Source organism: Halictus rubicundus, chromosome 11, assembly GCF_050948215.1.
Source record: "Halictus rubicundus isolate RS-2024b chromosome 11, iyHalRubi1_principal, whole genome shotgun sequence".
NCBI classification, from domain to species: domain Eukaryota; kingdom Metazoa; phylum Arthropoda; class Insecta; order Hymenoptera; family Halictidae; genus Halictus; species Halictus rubicundus.
Genome location: NC_135159.1, coordinates 5,644,310 through 5,669,782, shown reverse-complemented (window position 1 = coordinate 5,669,782; position 25,473 = coordinate 5,644,310). Strand labels below are relative to the sequence as shown.

Sequence of the window (25,473 nt, the reverse complement as noted above, 5' to 3'; positions counted from 1 at the left end):
CCTGCATCGTTCAACCCTTTTGCAGTCCGGACGTGTTTTCTCTATTTTATTTCAGGACTTGTTAAAACACTGCACGCACAACTCAACTGTATTTGTAGCTTTGTCAGCCCGAGAAAAGCCGAGAGATATTGCAATTATTGTTATACAGGGTGTCACAAAAATGTTGTATTTCCTTGGAAGGGATGATTCCTGACGCAATTTGAAGTAACTTTTTCCTTCGCGAAAATGTTCTCCGCGGCTCCGTTAAGGAGTTATTAGCGAAAAACACAGACCAATCAGAACGCGGATACGGCAGGCGGATTCTGGCTCAGCCAATGCCAATGGAAATCCGTCCGCTGTAGCCGTGCTCTGATTGGTCCGCGTTTTTCGTTAATAACTCCTCAACGGAGCTGCGGAGAACATTTTCGAAAAGGAAAAAGTGACTTGAAATGATCTCAAGAATCCAATATTTTTGGAACACGCTGTATAATTATATGTTTGAACAAACAGTATAGGTATAACGTGAATTAGTTGGTAGAATTAGAAATTGCAATAAATAAATTCGTTGTTTACGAAGAAATGGTACAACAATAAAATAGTACAGGCACTGAATTATGACAAATCAATGTGCAATGTGAAAGTTATCTGTAGACTGCTGATCTTTATACATTTATGGCTTCTGAAATTTTTTAAAAAATTCTAAAATATCATTCGACAGAATCTAGTACAATTTTGATATATTTCAGATCTACAAAGGCTACTATCACTGAAAATAATGTTTTATTTAGTTCGTACTTCATAAAATTCGTCTAGAAAAATTGCAAATTGCATAAACTTCCGCAGTCTACGTTAGATGATATTGTAAATGGTTAATCTTTTTAAAGTCGATGTTTTATCGGACCGAATGCATAAAAGTGAGTTGTCTTGTTTGAGGGCATGGCACACATTGTAATTCGCGTTGCCTCCTTATCCCGATGATCCAATATACATGTTTCTAACGGCGTTTCATACTCCATGTGTAACTAAGCCTGTAGCCAAGTATTCCGTGTTCGCGCATTAATTACAATACATCTACGGTGCACAGCAGCTGCAACGGGGCGCGTTTTCTGCAGTCGCGTGAAATTTCGCGGAAAATGGCTTGATCATTCGGTACACCTCGATACCGAACGGCTGTTCTATCAATTTCATCGGATACTATCGCTTATCGACGCTCAGGCTACTAATTGATTCGATGAAATCGGTTGTTACGTAACAGGCTTGGGCATTATCGAAATAAATTATTTCAAAAATCATCGTTCAGATAACGTATAATCCTATTTGGGGCTATATCGCATTTGAAATGATCATACGTCAATTTATTTCAACAGCCACATAATTTTCCCACAATTATCTCATAATTATGCTTAAAAGTGAATGCAGCTGAACTTTATTCATTAAACTACAAAAATTAGCATATCTGAATTTAATCATTCATTTCGTTGCTTCGATAACCCCTTTTTTCGAGGCGAAATTATTGATTATTTTATTCGAACAATGTAATTGAAATAAAATATTGTTCGATTTAATGAAAATAAATGTTCTATGTTGTTTGTAACATACAAATAATAAAGTATTTAAAATAATTCAATGTTTTAGATGATTATTTGGTATCTTATTTCAAATGAAATGTGCCCTCGACATGGACAAAAATTGATACTTCAATCTGCTGAATACAAATCAATTTATACGAATAAACTTAAACTTAAATAAATATTTGCATTTTGTTGTATTAGATGTACGAAAGTTGAAAAGTTTAAAATCTTGCTCGAAAGAAACTTCTTTGCGACAATAAAATAGGAACTAACAATTATTAACACTAGATTTACGGGACCCGTCAAAATGACGGATTCTAGTATTTTTAATTTGCAAATATTGAGATTGTAAAGATGCATCCATGAGGAATTATTTAACAAATTGATTTCTTTGAGTATATATTATTAAAAATATGGCTATAAATTTTGATAGATACATTCACGTTACTTTTATAGATGTAAAATAGTAATTTTTAGTGCTCCGTAAACCTAGTGTTAAATAAACTATTTAATTCCTCGAGTACTACGAATTTCACGGCTATTTACCTATTTCTTTGCTAATTTTGCAATTCAAAACGGTCTCGAGAAAAAGAGTCGTGGGGAAGGCGTCGAGTCCTTTTTCGTTCTCTTTTTTTTTGTAAAATAAAAAGGGAATAAAGACGCGGCCGTATTCTAGAGGGATGCAGCCACTTGAAATTCAATTCACCGATGTCGTAAGAAGGGAGGCGAGACGGGAGAAGCTATTGTAACACTATAACAGCCCCCATGCTTTGCTTACAAAGCACCAGGGACTAACAATGCATTAAGTGCGCAATCACATCCATCTCATCCGATACTATTTGCCCTTTGCGCGTAAGTGTCCGGTGCCTGAATTAACAAAGAATAGCGTTTCATCCGTTTACCGCTAAGTGAAGTTTATTGCCGGCACGTGGTTCTGTCACACGCCGGCGCGGCGTTCGCGTGGAAAATCAATCGATTTGTTTCTCGTTATCTCGCGGGTTTGCCAAGATGTTTGACCAATCTAACAAAGAGGATATCCTTCGACTAAATTTCTTCAAGAAATATCGGTTCGATAGCGAGCTCTATTGCGATACTTTATCCTCAGAATGTCATTTATGTTGTCGTTAATGCATTAAATTGTCTCTCATCTTCGGTCAGATGCTGCCTATCTAACTTTCAATTATTATTTTTTAGTGAACTGCGAATCTATGCGTTCATAAATTATAACAGTTTTCAAGAATTTATAAAACGCGGAACTAAGTGGAATTTGATATGATTTGATCTCATTTTCCGATTAGTATAACAAAAAATTCGGTTAAAATCGCGAAGATGATTGTTGTTGTATATTAAATATGAAGAATAGTACTGTATATATATTAGACAAATATGACATAAGAGTCAATGATATTCTAAACAAATATTAATAAAACGATGAATTATTTTGCTTTTTTACCATACATAAAACTCGGGACTCTCTATCTCTATGTGATAATTATAGCGAAATTTAAGTGGCATAACAAAGCAATACACAGTTTTTTCATATTTTTAACCGCGAAGGTAACAATAAACATTGCCACACAAATGCTCTGAATGCTTCCGTGTGATTAAACCTTTCCTTAAATCAGCCTTTAATCTGCTCATTTTGCACATTATGAAAGACAAACACATTTTTATATCTTCATTTTCTTTACATATGACAAGTTTTAGTATTTGTCTTTATTGTAAATGAAAATATTTACCACACTACAAATATGAATACTTAGCAGTATTAGTAAAACAAAACAAAGAATTTATGCAATATTTATGCCATTAAATTTGCCTCAAAGTAATATGCAACAAAGGGTGTCTGTATAGACTCTACTCAAACCTGATAATCCGGTAATCTGATACAGTTTTGTAGAATAATTTCACAATAATCTGCGATAATTATTTCGAATGACTTTAAAATGAAATAACGGGTTATTTCAAATAATACTTTAAGTAATGTTATTTGAAAATTGATCACAGGTATGGAATTTTAATTATCACATAAAATAACACGATATTTGAATTTCAAATAATGTTATTTCAGGAATGACCAGATCTGGTTTTCTGTCTAATTATCATTCGCTAGAATTTGTTAGAAATTGATGTTCGTTCATTAGTCATTTTTGTGTTTTCGATCATGGAATATGGTCGTCTAAAAAGATTTCAGAAAAAATTATTTGTTCAAACAATATTTAAAAAATTCATCTTTTTATATGACTACGTGCGATTGAAAATAAACTTAAAAAAATCATTGCCCTAGACCTTCTAGTTCCCGAGATATTTGCAAAGATAGGATTTTCACCCCCAACTTCGAGGGCTATTTTCACCCCCTAGATATGGATCATTGCAGATCAAAGAAAAATTCGTGTCAACTATTTTTCAACAAACTATATACTGCATAAATTTCATTAAAACTTTGCGAATACTAATTTCAACGTGCAGCTCAATTCATTGAACAGGCGATCCCAGTCGTTCGAACGCGTGAACGAGTTTGTAGAGCCAGAGAAAATTGGGTGCAGTAATTACCGTCTGGGAAGGCGTCCCGCATTTTCAGGTAGCTCGTCGTCAACCGAATGATGCTGGCCTTGTCCAGTTGCGTGGTGATGGGCATCGGAAGAGGCAACAACATCGCCAGTTGCAAAAATTGGTGGTTCTCCCTCTCGCGCCGCCATCGTGCCGCGTTCTTGCTTTTGTCCTTCTCCTTCATCACGATTTTGTTGTCTGATTCGGATAGGCTGCTGCCTGGAAAAAGAACCGAAGAAGAACGATCAGAAAAATGTTCAAATCGACGATTTATTAATACAAAAATTCGAATTCTTTCGATATGCATCTTTCAATTTAACGACGTGAAAGGAAGAGGCAGAAGGTTAAGAAGTGCTCTCTAAAAAAAAAAAAATGACACAAGAACTCGCTAATTGCACCTTCACAGTTTTCCAGTCGAGAATCTGCGAAAGTAGGACATCTGACCAGTGTCGCCAGATGAGGGGTGGGAGCACGAATGGAGGGGAAAAAGTTACCCTCTCTCTGCCGGTAACGAAACGCGTCACGTGACCGGACCGTGGCGGAAGCAGGGAGCAATAGCGCGGTAGAAGGGGAAATTAGAGTGGGGGGAACAAGTCTTGATCTGGCGACTATGGTTCTGACACACTACGCAACATGCAACGACAAACATTTGCGAATTTTATATTATTCTCTTTCATCTCGCAGTTATGCGATTTATGGATTATGTTATAAACAGACTCCGGATTTTTATGCAAAATACAAAGTTTCTGCATCAATTGCAAAACACAGGAGCTAAATTTATATTTTTATATATAGCGGAAGTAATATTTTCATACTCTGATCTAGTCTTCTAATCTTTTCACTGTTTTAAATTGCACCTACTTATTTTTGTCATAATTAAGAAAATGGGTAAGCACAATTTAAAGCAGTGGACATATTGAAAAAGATTTAAGGGCACCAACGTATTGGTGTCAGCTTACTAAAATAATTAAAAAAACAAAGAAATTTTTATTTCGCTCCTGTGTCTTGTAATCAACGCAGACATTTTTCATTTTGCACAAAAATCCGCCGTTTGGTAATAACCATGTTCTCTTTTGACAATCTCTTTTTTAATTATAAAATAAAAGCGATTCCGAAGAATTGTAGCGAAACGAAATAATTACGAGTAGCTTCCGGATCTTTATGCAAAATAAAAAGTTTCTGCGTTGATTACAAGACACAGGAGCTAAACATACTATTTTCCACTAACAAATTTAACGTAACGAACATAATATACTCTTGAAGTCTTCTAATCTTTCCACTGTTTTCGATTGCACCTACTCATTTTCGTCGTAAATGCATAAAGTTCGAAGTCCAATTTACGAGTGTCCGTTTCTGAAGCATAGAAACAACGAGAGATCGAGAAATAAAACAACGTGTCGACGTTTGTCGGTAATGCAAATTTCATCGATTAATAAACAAAATTCGAATGCAGATTGTTATCGCCTAGTGTGACTGACTATTATCTGCAGTTACGGGGTCGAACGTACCGGGCGACTGAAATTCAAATACAGATTCGCTGTCACGCAATAAATCGAACGAACAACGTTGCCGATATAGCGATCGATGGAGCATCGGGCATGATACAGCGCGGAGGCCGTAACGACGTCGGAGCTGCTCATCGTTATAAGAACCGAAAGCAAAGGGAGCAAACCGTCATTAAAACGCCGGCAAGAGAGCAACCTAACGACGTAGCTACCCATCTCCACCGAGTCTTCTCACGGATGGAAATTCGCTTGAATAATGCATTTTTTTTCCTGCTCCGTCGTTCCCGACCAACGATTCTGCGACTTCAGGAAGATTCATTCGATCTTCGAATTCGATCTTCCTGTTCATTCGATAGGAAAGGCGGGTTGCTCGATTCGAAAAAATAAAAAAAAAAAAAATAAATATTCCCGTGAGAAAAAGAAAAATCGTTAAAACAGAGTTGTTAATTGGGCGAGATCAGCGGCAAGAAGAGCCGAAAGTTTCTCTTCGATGCTCGTGTCCATGAAACGACGTAATGCGCGCGTGGCGGCGCGGTTAGAATGGAAACCGAACAAAAAGGAGAACCGTGCGAGCCCCGTGGTATATTGCCACGGTACCCAGAACTTCCACAGAGACGTCGACACGCGTGGCGTTGTAGGAACAACTCGGTTACACCTATTTTCTATATTCCAAGAACGAGCGTTTAAAAACGATTTGTTTCTGACGCGAAGAAGAATCGTGAAACCTCCGCGGCGTTGCGCGACCGCGGAACGAACAGGTCCATGGAAGTCCAGTGACGGAACAGGTCGGTCACAATATTCTCCTGTCGCCGAACGATCTTCGAACTAATTAACACAAGTTTCTTGCCCGAGCATCGAACACGCGATTGAGAATTGAAAAATGTCAGTACCTTTCTGAGCCTGTTTCAGCCTCCAGCTACCGACGTAAGGATCACCGGTTAATATAATGCTACGACCATGATTCTCAACCATGGGCGCCATCTTTTGTCTGTCGGTTGATCGCGCGCGCGAATGTCGATCCAGCGGATAAGACACGATTACCATAGAAGAAGAACAACCGCTCTCCCGATGAAGACACTTGGACACACCGGAGGACGAAGAACACCGTTCGATCACAACATGTCCGCGACGTCGCACGCGTGCTCGCGCGAGCACCGTCTCCTCGGAGGCTATCCGCGAAACTGTTACGAATCACTTTTTGTTTTTACCGATCTCGGGTCCCGCGCACATACGCCATTCGTTCGGGTTGGTCGCGAAACAACCCCGGTCGGCGACTTGTAGCGCGACGGTGAAGACAGGGGAGGGAGAAAGAGAGGAAAGGAAAGGACCGTGTAATCTCCGAATTTCGATTCCTGTCACGACCTTGAGTCGGCCAAGTGAACCTTGGCGTGCACGTACAGCGTGTCCGGTGTCTGTCGCACTTAAATTGCGACTAGTGCGCGGTCCGCTCTTCGGGTCTACCTCGTGTCGGGTTTTGGTCCTCGTTCCCTATCGCTCCGGCGGCGTGTCTCTCCTCCTACTGCTGTTCCTCCGCTTCCATCTCGTCCCCGATGCTGTTTCCCCGATGGGGTAGGTAAGCCGTGAGGTACCACCCTTATTTTAAGCTCCACCCTTGGAGCAGGATCAGTCGAAAGACCCCTCCGCACACGCACGTGCAAACCGTCCATGTCTGGGTTCCTCGGTTCCCGACGAACGACGCGGAAGAAAGAGACGGATGGCTATAGGTAGACAGGGCTGCAGAGAGCGAGAAAGAAGTTCTGCAGGGAACAGAGACGGCGAGAACGAGGATCGCGCTCGCTTAGGCGAGCTGGGGAAACCCCAAGTGATTCGAACGACGGTTGTGCCCGACACGGTCCTCCTGCACACCGTGCCGGCCCCGACGGGTGGTCAAATCGAAAGCAAAAGCGATTGCTGGTGGCTCTACTGTTCCGTTGACGAGCCACCATAGGATTATGCTATACTCTTTCTCTCTCTCTTCCTATCGCCCTTTATACTGGCCTTCGCGACCGTAGTTAGTTTACCGCCGCGTCGCATGGCCAATGGCACTGGCCCTCGAACCCTGGGAATTTTCGAACTCCTCCGAACTCGAGGAACTCGGAACTAGGAACTCGGACCCTCGAAACTTCGTTCTCGCTGGCTGCCAGCGGGGGTGACGGGCCAGTAATTGCCGAAAGGGTTGTTCTCATTACGTAACACGATTTATTACCCGGTCGACGGTGACTGTGTTCCTCCGAGGCTTCCCGAAGACCAGACTGTACGCCCATTGTCTCGTTGTCCCGGTATACTGAATTCTGGATTTTCTTCTTGCAGAACATCTTTCGAGAACCGTTTTGCGAACGAAGCAAATACCCCGTTCGTTATCACAATGTGTTGAACCGACTGTTTTCCACTGATCAGATTTTTTCTAATACACCTGTGTACAGCCACGCTCATAAACATTTGGACACTGTAGTAGCTGCAAAATTTATCGCTTCATTCATTTCATCAGGATACGTTTATCGAATGGATTCTTTTTCGATGAGTTATACCTACATTTGCATTTGGGATTACTTTTGCTCCACTATGGATACGTGCGAAAATAAATCTTTCAATTTTTATTGTTTTGTACGTACTATGTTATAATCAAAATTGAGCAGAATTTTAACATCTCGGAAATATTCGGATATTTAGGAATAGATAAGTTTTATTTGTACATAAAAGTATGTTATAACAGTATTTCTATATTTTTTTGGGCACCCCTTTTCGAGAATTATCACGTTCAAACGTGGGGGCATGTTAGAAAATATTTTAACCAAATAATTTTGAGATATTCGACGCTCTTTTATTCACTTAGCGAGCTTGTAATTGTTCTTTTGTATTTATCGGCGTTTTTCTAATCTTGCGATCGAGTAGATCCCATAGATTTTCTATGGAATTTGGATCCGGTTATTTTGGCGGAGGATGTAACACTTTGGGGCAATCGTATAATAAATATTCTTGTAGAATTGGAGATTTTGTGCTTCGGAAAATTATCTTGATAAAATTTTCACTGCACTTTGTGCTAAATTTCTTTTTTCAAAGGTTTACATATTCGTTTTTGCCCAAAATATCATCAATAACAATGAGATCTCCTCCGCCATCATGTTTTACAGACAATTGAAGATTCTTCCTTTCAAATTGTTTTTTAGTTTTTCACCAGGTCAATTTTTGTTCAAACTCAAACTCACTCTCGTCAGCGTAGTTCCACCTTTTTTTTTCTTTAATAAACAAATTCCTTTGCAAGCGTTAATGTTTTCTTTCGATTTATTTGATTTATTGCACAGTGATCGAACCAGCAAACAGTGAGAAATATTCTTAAAGTTAATCACTTTATTCTGGGATTGATTCTGCACTGAAATACAAAATTAAAGAATCATTAAATGATTAAATTTTCTACACAAACGTTTGAATGTGGAAAATTTTCGGAACAAGAAGGTATGTTTGCTCTCTCACCCGTTGCACACTGTAAACAATGTTATTGAGAAAAGCGAACAACGGCTTTCGAAAGTAGAAAGTTCAGACTTCAAAATGAGACGAGAACGATTATTCTATAACTTTGTTTCATGAAATTGCAACATTTCGAACGTGGACAATTTTGCGAACGAAAATTTAGCGATCCTTTAATTTTGCCAGTGTATTTTGAAAGAAAAATATGAAAAATCGGAAAAGTTCTAGAGTTCGGAAGAAAAGTTGAGTGAAATATCTAGTAAAGTTTTAGATTTGAAGAATTTTATATTGATTTTATATAATTTAGAATTGAAATTGATTACAAAGGTAATTTCCTAGTAAAATGAATAAGGGTATGAATTATTATGATTCTCAGAATTTTTATATGGATTTAATTTGGTGGTTATTGTTTTGATAAATTAAAAGGAATAACAAAATTTGAATCCATAATTTTTTTTTCATTTAACCTTACCCAGAAAGGGAGATGTATACTGCTGATATTTGATGCAACAAAAACAACTTTTTCGGTCGATTAGTTAAATTAATACTGTTTAAAAAAATCCCAATCCCTAAAGCCAATCCTTAAAGAAATGATTGGAATATGGGTATTCTATTAAATCACTCTTTGTATTTATACAACAGAATTTATTTAGAAACTCGTTTAGAGACACATTGAAAGTACGTGTTTTCACAGTTTAAAGAAACCTTCTTGAATGAATCGTTCTGATCAGAACAACAAATAAATAACGTAACGTAAACAACGATACTAATAATACTAAATATACCGCTAATGTACTGTTAATACTAAATTTACGGAGCACTAAAAGTGATTATTTTACATTACTTTATACAAATAACAAGAATGTGTCTATTTTTAAATAGTATATACCCAAAGAAATAAAGTTGAATAATTCCTCACAGATGCATCTATACAATCTTAATATTTCTAAATTAAAAATATCAGAACCCGCCATTTTTACGGGTCCCGTAAACCCAGTGTTAAATAAATCGATATTCTGTTCTAACAAATAATAGATTAATTTTGCACTTTAATTATGAAATTAACCTTCTCTTTTATGTTCAATTGTAATCGATGTGGTCGCTATTGGCCTAGCTGTTAATGCGACCACTTTAAAATAAACGAATAATAATAATAATAATAAAAAAATCCCAACAGAAATGAAAACTCGCCAGTTTAAAAAATATAAGAAACGTGCGTGTTACGCAACAAATAATAATAATAATTGAACTAAAAAAGGAGCACTTGTACTTCAAGGCTACCCGTTTACATCCCCAAAAGGCCAATACCACATATCGAATAGTTTCTCTGAAAAAAAATTCTTCAAAATCCGCTTGTTTTCACCGCCGTTAGAAGCCTCCCTCGAGTGTCAAGTGCGTGGGAGAAGAGGACCTCGACGAATCCTCGTAAAATGACAGGTTTGCAACCTGCCTTTTACGACTGGACCGTATAACCACCTTGCTGCGTACCTTTTTCGCCGGGAGCAAAGTGCGCGCCGAAATCGGAAACATGTGTTGGCAACATGTTCCGGAAGGAAGAGGAACTATGGGACGAAGGATAGAAGGAAGGAACCTGCCGGCGTCCCCAAGGCGCATCCCCCACGAACAATGTCCACGACGACCTTTACCGTGGAACACGTGTTCCTCCGCTCCCAGCGTTACCTTGTATTCTCCGTTAAACACCTTCTGCACGCCCTGGCTCGGGTCGACAGGTAGAAGAGCATCTAATACGAAACATGTGTTTCCGCTTCCCGGTCTCCTCGTCATCCCCGCACCTTTCCACGGCTAAGACGTTGTCGTAACGGTCTCGGGCCCGGGAAGGTTTACTTGCGGGCCCACGCGCGTCCGTGCTTTTGCCACCTTCGCCAGGCCAAGATTATCCAGATGTCGAGAAAAACCGGAGACCGAGGACATAGAATTTTCCGGGTCATCGAGTTTTTGCCAATTTTTTCTCAGCTATTTCGCCGGCTACTTTTTCCAACCCTCCACGTTACCGAGAATATCCTCGGACGTCAGTCCCACGGACAATTATCAAGAGCAACGCGATCGCAAATTTCAAGTTTCATGCAATCTTTATAATCTTACGAATTTTAACCCTTCGCGCTCGAGTGGTGACTCTGAAGCACCGCTAGAAATTATCGTGGCATTATTTCAATGAAATGACGAGAAATTTTACGAAATATTTGTTACGTTACAAAATTTGTATTCAATAGATTACTAAACCATTTTCATTGTGCAAACATTTCAAAAAATTACGAAATCGGATCAGTTTCGTATGAATAAAATGAAAATATTCTAAGACGGAAGAAAAATTTAGTTTTTAGAATGTATATTGCGCCGAGTGCAAAGGGTTTAGAAACAGACGCCCGAAGTGTATTCGTACAATTTCCTGTTAGTTTTGAGTATTTTCATGTTTTATTCGTGTCAGCTAGTGGCATTTTTCGTGAAAATAAATCGATGTGAATTTATTTTTCATTTTGTCCAGAAAAAGTCACTTTCACACTGTTGGCATCATTTTTTTCAGAGATTTCCAATGATCAGGCGAAAAAATGTTTCCAACAAAAGTTGATCGGTATCCACTTTTCTATAAATTCCATTGTAAAATTATTTTCAAAGAAGCATTTTTTTAAAGAACGTGGCTATTAGCATTTAATTGGCAGAAAAACATGATATTTAGCCGATTCGATGAAGGGCTACTCTTCGTACGGAAAAGGTACGATTTTTTTTCTGACTTCGTCCGTTCGAAGCGCGTTATTATATACCATTACGAATATAATCGATATCCGCGATAAGTAATCAGTGAGGGGTTGGAGGGAGACGATCCAATTTATACTGGTCGGTTCCTGAACCCGATGTCCAATTAACGGATCTTTCTTCTAATCTCGTTGATTCACGTGAAACGCCTGGAATATTCTGATTCTACCTCGGCCTTCGTTGGTCGATATGTTTCAAACAGAGGAAAAGTAAAGACACGATAATCAAATTCTATTATTATTGACACACTCTTGTTATCGCACCTCAAATTATATCGGCTAACAAATATTGTTATGGAAATATAAGACAAAACATTCTCGCATTCTCTTCCGCATTTCGTCACACGTATCCCCCCCTTTTTTCAAACAAATAAACAGTCTCCTTCGATAAATCGAAACAGCACCGGAATTTTCGGACGAAGAAATATTTTTTCGAATCAGCTTTCGCAAATTATACAAATCCGTTGACGCGTTCGATATCGATAACATCGATTACACCACGTCAGGATATTTATTAGTGAGTTGTAAATGTTCCGTATTTTGTGAAATTCATTATTGATCGTCGATTGGATAAACAAAAGGGACGTACGTGTTTGTGACAAAGGATACGAATGTTTGTGCCGACAAATACACATGAAAATTATGTTGTTGTTACGTGAATGTAACAATCGTTTGTATGCACGTATATAGTCGTGTGCTTTTGAGCTGTGAAATATTTATCCCATGCTCGGTCTTTTGTTCGGTCGATGTTGAAACAGACTTGTATTTTATCAAACACCCATGTTTTCTTTCTCGGAAGCAAGCATTGCAAAACCAAGGCGCAACATCAAATTTTATTTAGATTTTTATTTTATTTTGTTTACTTCGAAAATGCTTTTGTTTTGTTTTATTCAATTTGCTGTCCATGTAGATGACATATGATAAATGCAAATTAAAATTTATTTTACCTTAATAGAATCTAATTTGCAAATAATTTGCAAAGGTTTTCAAAGGTTTCAAGTTACATTATTTTAGTCAAAATGTACAAAATGTCAAAATTTTCTCAGCATTCAATACTCGTTCGAATCGCATATTTAAATATCACGCATTATAATACAAAAACTCAAGGTCACCTTTATATCTCAATAAACTATGAAGACATCAAAAAACTAATGATCATACTCCATGTCTTATTTGACATAAAGGTACTTTTGTTTGAAACTTTTCGTTCTGCAACGAGTAGGTTACGAGTAAAAGGTGGTACAGTTAAGTGGCGCGCCCTGTACACAAAAATAATAAAGATATTGTCTTCAAATGTAGGAATTGTTGTTAACGAGGAAACTGACTTATAAACAAACAGTATATAAAAAAACACTTTTTGAAATACTCGTCACAGTGGCATATATGAGAAAATGATTAACATTAAATTATTTATGATGTTTACATTAAAACGCGCAGCGTTAACACTAAACCTACCATCGCCGGTCAAAATGACCGCGGTTCCAAATTTTTTATTTTACGATTACCGAATTTATAAAGGTGCTTTCGTGGGAAATGATTAATAAATATACAATGACATCCACTAATATTCGGACGCTTTTAAAAATCGTATAATTTTGTTAATATTAGACCATACGACTTGGATTTTGTAAAAGAAGTTAGCACAATTGGTTTGCTACGTAAACTGAAAAAAAAATTTTTACAAAAATTGCAATTGGTCGAAATTGCAGAGAAAATACTAAAAGTTGTATTTCGCAACTTTTTTATGTGGACTTGCATTGAAAATTTAGAAAGTACGATTTATAGATCTGTATGAATTATACATATTCTGAGAATCTCATCAAAATCGGTCAACGTTGCAACGAGCTACAGATGTTTCAAAATGATTTTGCAATTTTCACCCTTAAGCTATCATCGTTAAGCGTTTATAGCTCATTGCAACGTCGACCGATTCAGATGAAACATTCGGAATATGTATAATTGATACAGATGTACAAAACGTACTTTTAAAATTTTTGATATAAGCCCGCATTAAAAAGTTGCAAAATACAACTTTTAGTACTTTCTCCGCAATTTCAACCATTTGCAAATTTTAATCAAACATTTTTTCACGTCATGTAGCGAACCAATTGTTCTAACTTCTCAAAATTTTAAGAGCGTCCGAATATTAATGGGAGTCACTGTATTTATAGGAGAGCATGTATTACACAAAATCCAAATAAATTGAATCTCGTCGTTTTTATAAGACAACATGTATGAGTTGCTTTTAAGGCTCGGTAGGTTTAGTATGAAGAGACCGCTCGACGTCCGAGTAGTAGATTAAACAATTCGAATGTCACGAGCGTCAATCCAGTTCGAACCTTGAAGAATACCCGACCGTCAAGAATAAACGGTTCGAAATCGGCGGCAGGAGTTTTCCGAGTTCACAAAGGGAAAATATCAGCGAGGAGAATCTAGGAAACTGGAAATCTCCGAATCGTGACACCTCAATGTGTCCGTCGACGCTCGGCCCAACCATCGGAATTAATCAGTCCGCCCGTGGGACTTCTTCGGGAGCGGATGAATCGATTCCGTGCGGAGTTTGGAGCGCATCCAGCATCCAAGGACACGATACTGGGTCATCGCGTGAATCGCCGTCGTCTGGCGATCACAACGACACGCGTGCACGGTGCATGTACGCGCGTAGGATCGAGGAACCCGGCTTGCTCGTTGCCTCTTGTTCGTTGTTCGTTGTTCGTGACCGTCTCAATGCATTTTGGAGGGCACGCGAGCCTGCAACTCCGCCACGGCTTAACGCCGTCGGCTCACCTACATTCTCGTCGTCGCGTCGGACCCATACCACCCCCTCCCACACCCTTCCTCGCTGTTTTCTCTACACCCCCGCCGAACTCACCCTCCTCCCGAAAAAAAACGCCCCTACTCTCGGTGTAAAAGACAAGGGGGCTGGGTACCACCCCGCGATTCATCATCCCCTCCGGCCACGACCAGAAAATCCATTCACCGATCCCACGACACGAAAACCGGAGAGTGTGCCCACGCATTTTAACAGTTCGAAGGTTGGCTTCTCGGCGTTGCTCTAGGTCGTACACGCGCCGCATAATCGCCACCTCTCGATCGCCAACCGCATCGAGATCTTCAGAGATCTTCGATTTAAACCGGTCCATATGCCGCACGATTTGTTGCACGGAATAACGAGGGTTGCGTTCAGCAATATGTAATTGTTGTAGTATCCGAGCAATCGAAATTTTACAGTTTTATCACATTTTTGGTACTCAAGGTCACCTGAAGGTTAACACTAGGTTTACGGAGCACTAAATGTGACTATTTTGCGTTACTTTATAAAAATCGCAAGAACGTGCTACCCACATTTTTAGCAATATTTTAAAAATAATACATACCCAAGGAAATGCTGAATAATCTCTCATGTATGCATCCTTGGAATCTTAATAATTTCAAATTAAAAATATTAGAACCCGTCACTTTGACGGGTCCCGTAAACCTAGTGTTAAACATATTCAAATGTATTTTTTGTAAAAAAAGTTTTCCTGATGAAAAGTAACGATAATCTCGAAAAATCTATGAAAAAATAACAGGACAAACCAAAATTTTCTTCCATGGTATTCCCCCTTTTATACCATTTAAATTATGCCATAAGTATTTTTGTGCCATTAGAAATAAAGGAGATATCTAGGTGGCGGCCTCCTCTAGCTGAGACACCCGGTATAACGTCTATATATTATCTGATTTCAATGAAATAAATATAATATCTCTTTTTTGATGTTCATTATGCTTTAAAAGTAAGTATACTCAATAGACAGCGGATCTTTGTGCAAAATACAAATTTTTTACCCTAATTGCAACAAACTTGAAATAAAAATTTATTTTCCTTCTTAGCATGTTCAATAGCTTGAAAATAATGTAACAGCATTTTTACATTCTTCTATCACTTTCGCTGACTAATAATTAATATGGGCACAGTAATTGGACCCCTTATCTTATGTATTTCAAATATTTCCGAATGCAAGGATTAAAGGCCTCGCGGTGTGATCTCGTGAAAGATCAGTGTGCCAAGTTCACGTTAACCTCGCTTCGGTTCCATGAACTGACACGATCGTGACGTAATATTACTGCAGCCTAAATTATTAGCGTACTGCGTGTCCGAGCATAAATCACGATCTTTGCGCCAAAAATACACTAGGAACGATGGGACGAGCCGACCCGTCCCACCGAAAGAACAAACAACCGAATTGCCCGGACTTCACCGCCGCAGCCCCTGCACGGCCAGAGCTATACTACGGCAAATCCAATTTATTATTTGCCGCGCGACGACTAGGGGCAGTTCTGGCATCTTTAAGGGATGTATTTGAGATGAAAACATCCGGTCGATTCGACGTATTTCCCCTACTCAAAAATTTCAAACATTCTTCGCACTTCGGACGAGCAAAATCTTCCTGTGCCACGATTTGCAGTGACTACCCACCTAATTTAAAGCCATTTCATTGAACCGTCACCGTTGCAAACACACTGTGGTCGCTACTAATCGGAGAAGGGCCATGTCAATAATTCAATAAAAAAAATCTACTAAATACGAATGTTCCTCCTTCCTTTTCAAATGTAATGGAATTCTATTCTTCCGTAACCAATGTTTAAGCATTAAAGCAAATCTAGACATACAATAAATACAAATTTTCCTCCCTCCTCTGTGAAATTATTGCAGACAAAGGAAATCTAATTATTGTAAGCATGGAGATAATCGTACGGCAAGGGGTTCATTGCAAGTATACCAACCAGGATATAATAGACAGCAACCGAGGTCCCACAAAGTGACAAAACTAACAAAATGTTTGAATATCAAAATGGTAAAAATGTAGAATTAACCTTACGTTTGTCCACCCAGTTTTTACATAAACTATCAATTTTCTATACCCTTTTGTAGTTTTCTCGCTTCCATTGTGGTATAAGATATTTATAAGAAAATGAATTGCTGTTTTAAAATAAAATTTCATCTTGCGACAATTGTGACGATTATCGTATAGATTACTATTGAAAATTTTCTTTCGTCGGGCACCGTGTTCTCGTATCCGACGGTCCGAAACATTCGAGATCTCTGTGCTGCTCAGATCGACGCCATATGTAATCCGTCGAACTGCGCTATTTTTCGCGTAGACGGAGGCCCGTTTGCGTTTGTGTACTTTAACGCAGAGCACACAGCAGAACTACGGATATGAAAATAGCGCCGGTACGATACGCGTGTAAATCTCAACAAATATTATCTTTGTCACTATTCCCCGCGCACACGGATCCTTGCATATTTGCTCAAAAACTATAGACCACGCTCGATGTTAATCCCTCGTTCACGCGCGAGATACGCCCCTCCCCCCTATTTTCTCCAACAGCGACGTCGCAACAATGTCAATTAACATTCAATAATAATTGTCATAGCTTCCGGTCGCATCTCTGGGAGAATTAAAGGAATTGGAACTTTTCATCGGTCGAGCAGGATTTAGTCTCGGAACTGCGGACACGAGGGAAAACCTAATCCGATTAGGCAGAAATTGTTCTATCCCTTGAAGGACACGAACGTATATCTTTGAGGTTCCGAACAATTTTACTGTGTTTCTGAACAATAGATGATTGTGGTAAACCTTCTATTCTATAGGTTTGCTCTTAGGTGTTTAAGATAAGTTGGTACTTCCGAAAATATTCCATTAATCGAAACGGCCTGGGAAAGGCTTCTAAAGACTAATCACGTGTCCGTGGGAGTACTTTGTACCTGTTAAAGTCAATACGAATTAATTTGCAAATTTCGTAGATTTGCTTCCTCCGACATTTACTGCAGTTTAAGAATATATTTGTTTTGTTTTTCAGATTTAGACCCCGAAGATTTAGATGGCCGTCCAAAAAAGTTGTTCTAGAGCTGCTACGGAAACCACTATAAAAAAATTTAACATTTCATCGTTTTCAACAATAAAATGTTTATGTACATATATATCACATATATTAGAAATATTAATAAATATTTATTCATTGTATATATATTATCATTGTTATATATATATTATATATATATTGTATATATATCCTTGTATGTACTATAATATATTATCAAATACTATATATATAAATCACTATTTAATATTGTATATTATTATAAATATATATTGTATATATAGTATATACAAATATTATTATTGAAAATGTTGAATTGTTTTCTTTTTGCAGAAAATGGAAATAAATATTTGAATTTGTCACAGAGAACAATTTATGTCCCCAAATAACATGGACGACGCTTTAATTTACCAAAAAAGTAAAAACAATGCCGGCGTTTTCTTCAAAAAGAGGTCGAACTCTGCCGGGCTTGGCCTAATTGCTTTGTTAGAAGAAATCCTGTGACTGATTTCTTTAGCATCGTCTACCGGGACCTCGTCAGTGGTAGTTCGGATTTGCCGCGACGGAGACGTCGACGATCGAACGATGAACGGTACGTCGATTTTCTCGTGTCGCATGTCTGCCCGGCGATTCCACGTGGAGCCGTCGATACTCGGAATCGCGGCGCGTTCAAATTGCGGTACAAGCCGTGTTTCTCTTCCATTGTGCTGACCACGTACGAGTGCCGGGCCGGGTCGGGCCGGTCCGGTCCGTTCGCAGCAGACATAGGCGTACATACATATCTCGGCTCTTACACGTATGGTCGCGTAGGCTGATATTTAGACGGCACAACACGTGGCTCGAGCAGCGTGGGCCGCGCCGTCCGCCCCGCCGGTCTACGTACTTACTCCACTTACTTACAATGTTGTTCGTCAACTCAACAAACAACACCCGCGAGCCAACCGAAGAACGTATATAGCCAGTAATCCTACACTTTTCTCCCTCTCGCCACCCTCGTCGCCGTCTCACCCGTGCCACCTCGGATTTCTCTTACGTCTTCCAACCAACGTTGATACACTCCCGCGACAAGCTGATCTCATTCTGTTGGCCGAGCGTTTATTTAAAAGAAACATGGTAACCCGATTTCGCGCACAGCGCGCGCACCGTTCGAGTGTACGACCACGATCGCAGCAGTTAGCAGAAGTTAGCCATCTTGACGGCGCGTTGCCTCGCGTCGTCGCTTTGAATCGAAGCTTTCTATCCGAGGAGAAACGGCGCCCCTTGAATGCTGCAACCACGCCGAGATCGATTAATTTTATGCTACTCTGCGAAATGCTTAATGCGAATTTTTTACGTATGCAATCGGCCGGACTGGAAGGATGAATCCTCAAGGCAACGAGTAACTTATTTAATTATTTGTCTGTTATCGGGTAACAAATATGATATTGTTATGCACATGGAAGTACTTTTACAAGAGAGAAATTTAAAATTGCAACTTATCAAGCACGTTTATAAAAATTGTGGGAAATCTACATAATTTTAGTATTTTAATTTCTATTCGAGCACGTATCATTAAATTTGTGGGAAATCTGAACAATTTCGGTTCTGCAATTTTTATTCAGGCACGTATTATAAAAATTGTGGGAAATATAAATAATTTAAATTCTGTAATTTTTACTCGAGCACGTATTACAGAAATTATGGGAAATCTAAATAATTTCAGTTCTGTAATTTCTACTGAAGCGCGTATTACAGAAATTATGGGAAATCTAAATAATGTCAGTTCTGTAATTTCTACTCGATCACGTATTATAAAAATTGTGGAAAATCTAAACAATTTCAGTTTTGTAATTTTTGTTCACATACGTATTATAAGAATTGTAGGAAATCCAAATAATTCTAATTCTGTAATTTTTACTCAAGCACGTATTATACAAATTGTGGGAAGTCCAAACAATTTCAGTTCTGCAATTTTTACTCAAGCACGTATTGTAAAAATTGTGGGAAATATAAATAATTTAAATTCTGTAATTTTTACTCGAGCACGTATTACAGAAATTATGGGAAATCTAAACAATTTCAGTTCTGTAATTTCTACTCGACCACGTATTATAAAAATTGTGGAAAATCTAAACAATTTCAGTTTTGTAATTTTTATTCACATACGTATTATAAGAATTGTGGGAAATCTAAACAATTTCAGTTTTGTAATTTTTATTCACATACGTATTATAAGAATTGTGGGAAATCCAAATAATTCTAATTCTGTAATTTTTACTCAAGCACGTATTATACAAATTGTGGGAAGTCCAAATAATTTCAGTTTTGTAATTTCCCTAGAACAATCCCAGTCACGTTTTGTACTCGATACGGTTAGCGAACGTTGTCACCGAAGATAGTCCCCTCAGATCATAGGATCGAACTAGATTTCTCTTGCTGAATTGTCGAATACTGAACCAGAGGAATACGACGACTCTGAGATCAACAATTCCGAAATGCTCCGAGGTAAGAAGAATTTCTGTGTAAACCGCTGATGGGACGGTTTATCGATTGCGAATTCGAAACTCTGTTTAGACGCCGGAGTCGCGGCGCTGAAACGTGAGAAGTCGGTCCGTAACCCCGTGGCGGGCGACAACCGAATCGTTAAATATCGCAACAGCCAGAGATTGTAGTTAAACACAACAGTCGAATTTATGGTTGCCGCGTCATTCGGTCCAAGCTGTTCATTTGGGTATTCGCAGAGTCAAATCATCTCCGCGGTTTCTGCGTCGAGACAAATCCGCAACTTTTTCGTCCCGTAACAAGTCCCATAATCAAAATTTAGGTATGACATATATCGGTGGCTGTAAGGAAAAACGCCGCGTGTCACAATATCAAAAAATTTTGGTTTATGCATTAATTGAGCTTTGTAATGTAGGGTTTACGTATTTACCAGAAAAAATCATGAAAATAAATTCGATAGGCTCAAGAAAATAATGCAATTTAACTCGAAGTCCTATGTTCAATTCATACGCATAAGGCAAGACAATGTGAGTCCTCAATATGTTTAGATGACGGCAGGTATTCGTACCTTTCCGCTGTGATTGCTGTTTTTCTCTATTTTTATTAATCTGCTTATGCTAAATTTATTTTGTGTGACATAAAACAGCAAGAATTATATTCTATGTTTTTGTTATACCAAAAATAGCACAATATTTCACACAAGTAAATCATGCGAAATAAGTATACAGTGAAACCGGGTCGAAATACAGTGATTTCTCTATATATGTCGCCAAAGCCTGGGTGATAAACGTCGCGGAATTGTCCCCACTACCACGGGGTATAATCCGTGAGGGGCCACGAAGCAGGAGAGGCCTCGGACGCAGAGGAGTGTAAACATAACACAGCTCGGGTATGTTTCCTGGACGATACATGACAATACAAGTCTCGTGTTGTTGACATATATCGAGAATTCGCTGTATTGCGTGGTTTTGCTGCAAGAAAACGCGAGTTTGCAACATTCTGACAGGCAGTAGGGGGTCACCGCGTTCCGGGAAACTTACAGGAATTTTTCAGGTTGCAAAAGAAGTAGGCATCCTCGCGAAGACTAGGTTCCGTCTCGATGAAACTCTCGTCGCCGAGGGACGCAAAACGGGCGTATTTTGACAGAGCGGAACGTACGGGCAACAATTAGTGCAACAACAATCTGCACCCTCGGCGGTTCCCATAGAAAAATCCAACAACCCTCCGGCTCGAAGAGGAAACGTCGCGCGAGATAAGCATCCCTTGTTACGTACGAACACCGCCATATTCTTCCATCGAATTCAACCATGTCTCGTCTATGTACACGACGAAATTCCGGAAATCGTGTGCGCGTGCAACGTGCATGTGCATGTGCACTCGGCCAAGAACGATATAGTTTCGGGGAGTGCTTTCAGAAAACGACGAGAGGGATGAACTGAAGGCTGGATGGGTCCAGGAAAGTCACCCCTCTCATTCACGTTGTTAGTTGGTACCTCGTCGAGGAGATGGAGATGGAGAGGGTAGAAACGGTCGGGCTACAGGGGGAGAGAGAGAGAGAGAGAGAGAGAGAGAGAGAGCCTCGCACCACCGACGGTCTCGAATGGGCGAGGCCCCCAGCTTTTCATTCGCGAACAGCCCGCCCTTAAACAGCCCTAAACTAAGTCACTTCAGTACTGACGTTAAGTGTGACTGATCGTCCAGGCGTGCCTACAGAATGGCCACCCAACGTACGCGGTGTCATCCCGCTGACAATCAGGGAGGAAAATAAATGCGGCCGCCGATTGATCCTGGACGGTGGCCCTTTTTTTTATTTTTCTTCCCCTTCCAGGCGTCCGTTTTACATTCGAACGAGACCTCCGATTTGCGTGTTCGTCAGTTACGGTCTCGTATTCTGTGTTGGTCGAATTGATCGAGACCGGAGGGATTTGTAAGTGACGAAATTCTCAAGGTCAATCTATCTTACCGAAATTTTGATTCGCGTGTGACGTTCATTCGAAAGATATCGAAAATTATGAAACTTTGTTATTGAATTCATCCATCACCAAGATCAGTTCAAATTAAAATTTCACTGAATAAATTCTAACCACCATAATTATTATTTTACTGATGATGTACCGTGAATTTTGGAGATGGAATCACTTTTTGGAAAGGATACAGATAACAAATCGCATTTTTGTGTATGTGCAAAAATACGAACCGGGTCGTCGACCCGACACAGTTGCTGGGCGAATTCGCAACACTTTGCGAATTCTATTTTAAAGAAACTATAATAATCGTTTAACCAATTAACCCCCTCGGACTCATGCGAGTTCTATGCCTGTGCCGGAGTCGTTTCTGACTCGCACCAATATTTCACTAATACCAGATTTATTCCGATATAAGGCGATGGCTTGGGACCTGCTTTCGCCGTATTTGGAATGTAGCGGCAAACTATAATGAGGTCGGCCAAGCATCGATATCTTTCGTAGGGAAAGGATAGAATATGTGTGTGTGTGGCATACTCTCTCGATCTGGAACTAACAAATAAGCGGTGTCGAGCGAACAACTTCAAAAGAAGTAGAGGGGATAGCGATTTTCTTATTTCGAAAGAAAACACGTCGACTAATATCGGAACAAGATTGTACATACAGTGAATTCTCGATATATGTCAACAACACGGGTCTTGTCAGCGTCGTGTATCGTCTAGGAGACTCTCCTAGTGGGGATAATTCTGCGACCTTTATCATCCAGGCCTCGGCGACATATATATTGAAAGTATTGACTCTGGCATAGCATACGGAGGGTTAATATGTGCAACTCTTAAAACATCTATTGTAATATACCTGAAGAGAAGTCGAACCATTTATAGCGTTTTCTCCATTCATTTAAAAACTCGAATGATTAGGTGCTCACGAGACGATAACTTCGTCCAGGTGTTTTGTAAAGTGTAGAAGTGTCGTTTTGTATTCCATTATCGTGTCAACGAAATTTTGGTAGCAACTTGGTGTGTTTGGTTCTTGTACAAAGGTATTCGAGAAGATTCTGTCGTCGAACCTCGTCAGATAAAGAACGAGAGACAAGGTCAACCGCGAAATTCCAGTTCCGATGGACTCGTTTGAGACAACACGTGTCTCTGTCTAATTTATACGTAACATTTGCGAGCGATTTATACACTGCATGGACACCGTTATCTCGGTCGGTGGCGATAATTCCGTGCAAAAATGGATAATTGGTGTCGCCAGTGTTTTCCACTTGGACACGTACACTGCGTTGAATGACGTCACACCGTCATTCTCTGCAACGTACAACATACGCCGCTTGCGATTCTTCTCTGCAACAATAGACACGACGTTGCAGTAAAAATAGGCGAAAGTTCCACCGTAGCTCGCTTATCGGGAAGACCAAACTTGCTGGCGTTTAATCTCTTCTTTGACGTCTTAATGCGTATCGAAATTTCTGCCATCGTTTCATTATAGATGTACGCTTAGTTTATTATATTTTATATATTTTATACTCGCGGTTAAACTTGATTATACGCCAGTCTCTCAAGCGCATTTTAGTTAATTTTAGTTAATTTGGATTATTAGAAGAAGTTAAATATTTCCTATGTTCAGTGGATCCAAAAACACTATACTTTGAACACTATACTTTGAACACTATACTTTGAACACTATTCTCCAGAAATTGTCTTATGTTTGGACTGTAATAATTAGACTGCAGATTTTATGCATTTATGACGAAAATCAGTTGATGAAATATAAAATGCTAGAAAGATTGCAAAAGCATTTAAAAATATGTTAAATAATTTTTCTTTAAAATGAGTCCAGGTATATTGTTGTATTATTTTTTTAACGAAATTATTACGATTCAAATGTCGACAATTTCTCGAGAATGGGAAATGTAGTGTTCAAATACTTTTTGGATTCACTGTACACTTAAGATTGTAATGGGTGTTCCCCATTACAGTGTTTAAATTGCATTTCCGATATATCGTTATTTAATATATGAAACACAGAAATATTTCAATTAAAATAAATATTCACTTCTATCGAAGTAGGCAAAAGCAGTAATTTATTAACATTTTGTTTTCTGCAGTTCTGACACTTCTTCGTCCTTTATGTGTATTGGGTTGGAACGAAAGTTCGTAGCGTTTTTAAATAAAAATACGAAGATAAAATTAAGGTATTTGTTCCATAGGCTTATTCAATAACATGATAAATTACCTTAGAAATGGCAAAAAATGATAGAACAGAAATATTTTATCGATAATAAAATTTCAATTTTGTCAACTCTTCTTATAAATAATACATCCACAAAAATATGAATAGTAGAACACCGCGCACTCTCTTGATCTATTATCTTCCAATACTATCCAAGCAGTCACAAGAATTATGATGTCGGGACCGATATAAATTGAGCACACAAATCAAAGGCGAAGAACTCGGGGATGCTAGGAACGAAGTGATTACTGGAAATATTTGTGAGTCAATGGGGAGACCACTTCATATAAATCACCGTCTATGCATTTATTCTTTGTTTCGACCGGTGCACGGTGGAACGTTTCTATAAAATAGGTAGAATTAATTCAAAAATTTTCGTGTCGTGAAATAGACCAAAAACTAGGTCTTTTCGTAAGTTAATACTTGATAGACTGAAATATAAACGGACTTCTAACTGATCTCATTTGTTAAATAAATAATAGCCAAGCTCAAGTCTCTTGAAGCAATGTACCAGTTTTGTTCGCGTTTTGAGTGTTAATCCCACGGTCTGTTGCTAAGCAAATATTTTCTTTCCAATTAAAAAATGTTTGCCTCCTACTGAAGTCGTAATTCATGATTAAATTATCACATAAACTAATATTCGATATTCTTTATATTGCATATCACATCATTGAACTCGTCTTGACATCAGCTACAACACTGTGAAGTTAAAAATATATGGTGCTATTTAAAACTCATCGATGACCTTCAAAAGACCTTGGAAACGACTACAATCGAAACAATTTTTTATATCGCCATATTTGCCTCCTTTAACAGTGCAACTTTTCTCTTTGACATTTTCTTCTAGCTCTAAGCCTAGAGCTATTTAGGTGGCCTGTTTCTCGTGAACCACCCAGTATATATATTAACTGATTTTAATGAAAAATTTAGTATCTCTATTATTGTAGGCACAGTAATTAGTACACCCTCAGAAATTGGGTCCCTTACCCCAGATTACTTAGATACACTTTCGTAGAACACTTCATAAAATTTGCATTCTGAAATCGGTCATTTCATATGCAACGATAATAATACTAGAATTAAA

The 25,473-nt window shown here is 38.7% G+C and overlaps 1 protein-coding gene across 2 annotated transcripts in view; it reads right to left on the bottom strand.

The window, feature by feature from the left end:
- Positions 1–25,473, bottom strand: part of Sim (bHLH transcription factor single-minded) — a 58,202-nt gene that overhangs the window by 18,073 nt on the left and 14,656 nt on the right. For both annotated transcript variants that reach the window (XM_076795979.1, XM_076795980.1), the window contains exon 2: positions 4,104–4,319. In XM_076795979.1, the coding sequence (XP_076652094.1) occupies positions 4,104–4,319 (216 nt within the window). The remainder of the gene's footprint in view (positions 1–4,103; positions 4,320–25,473) is intronic.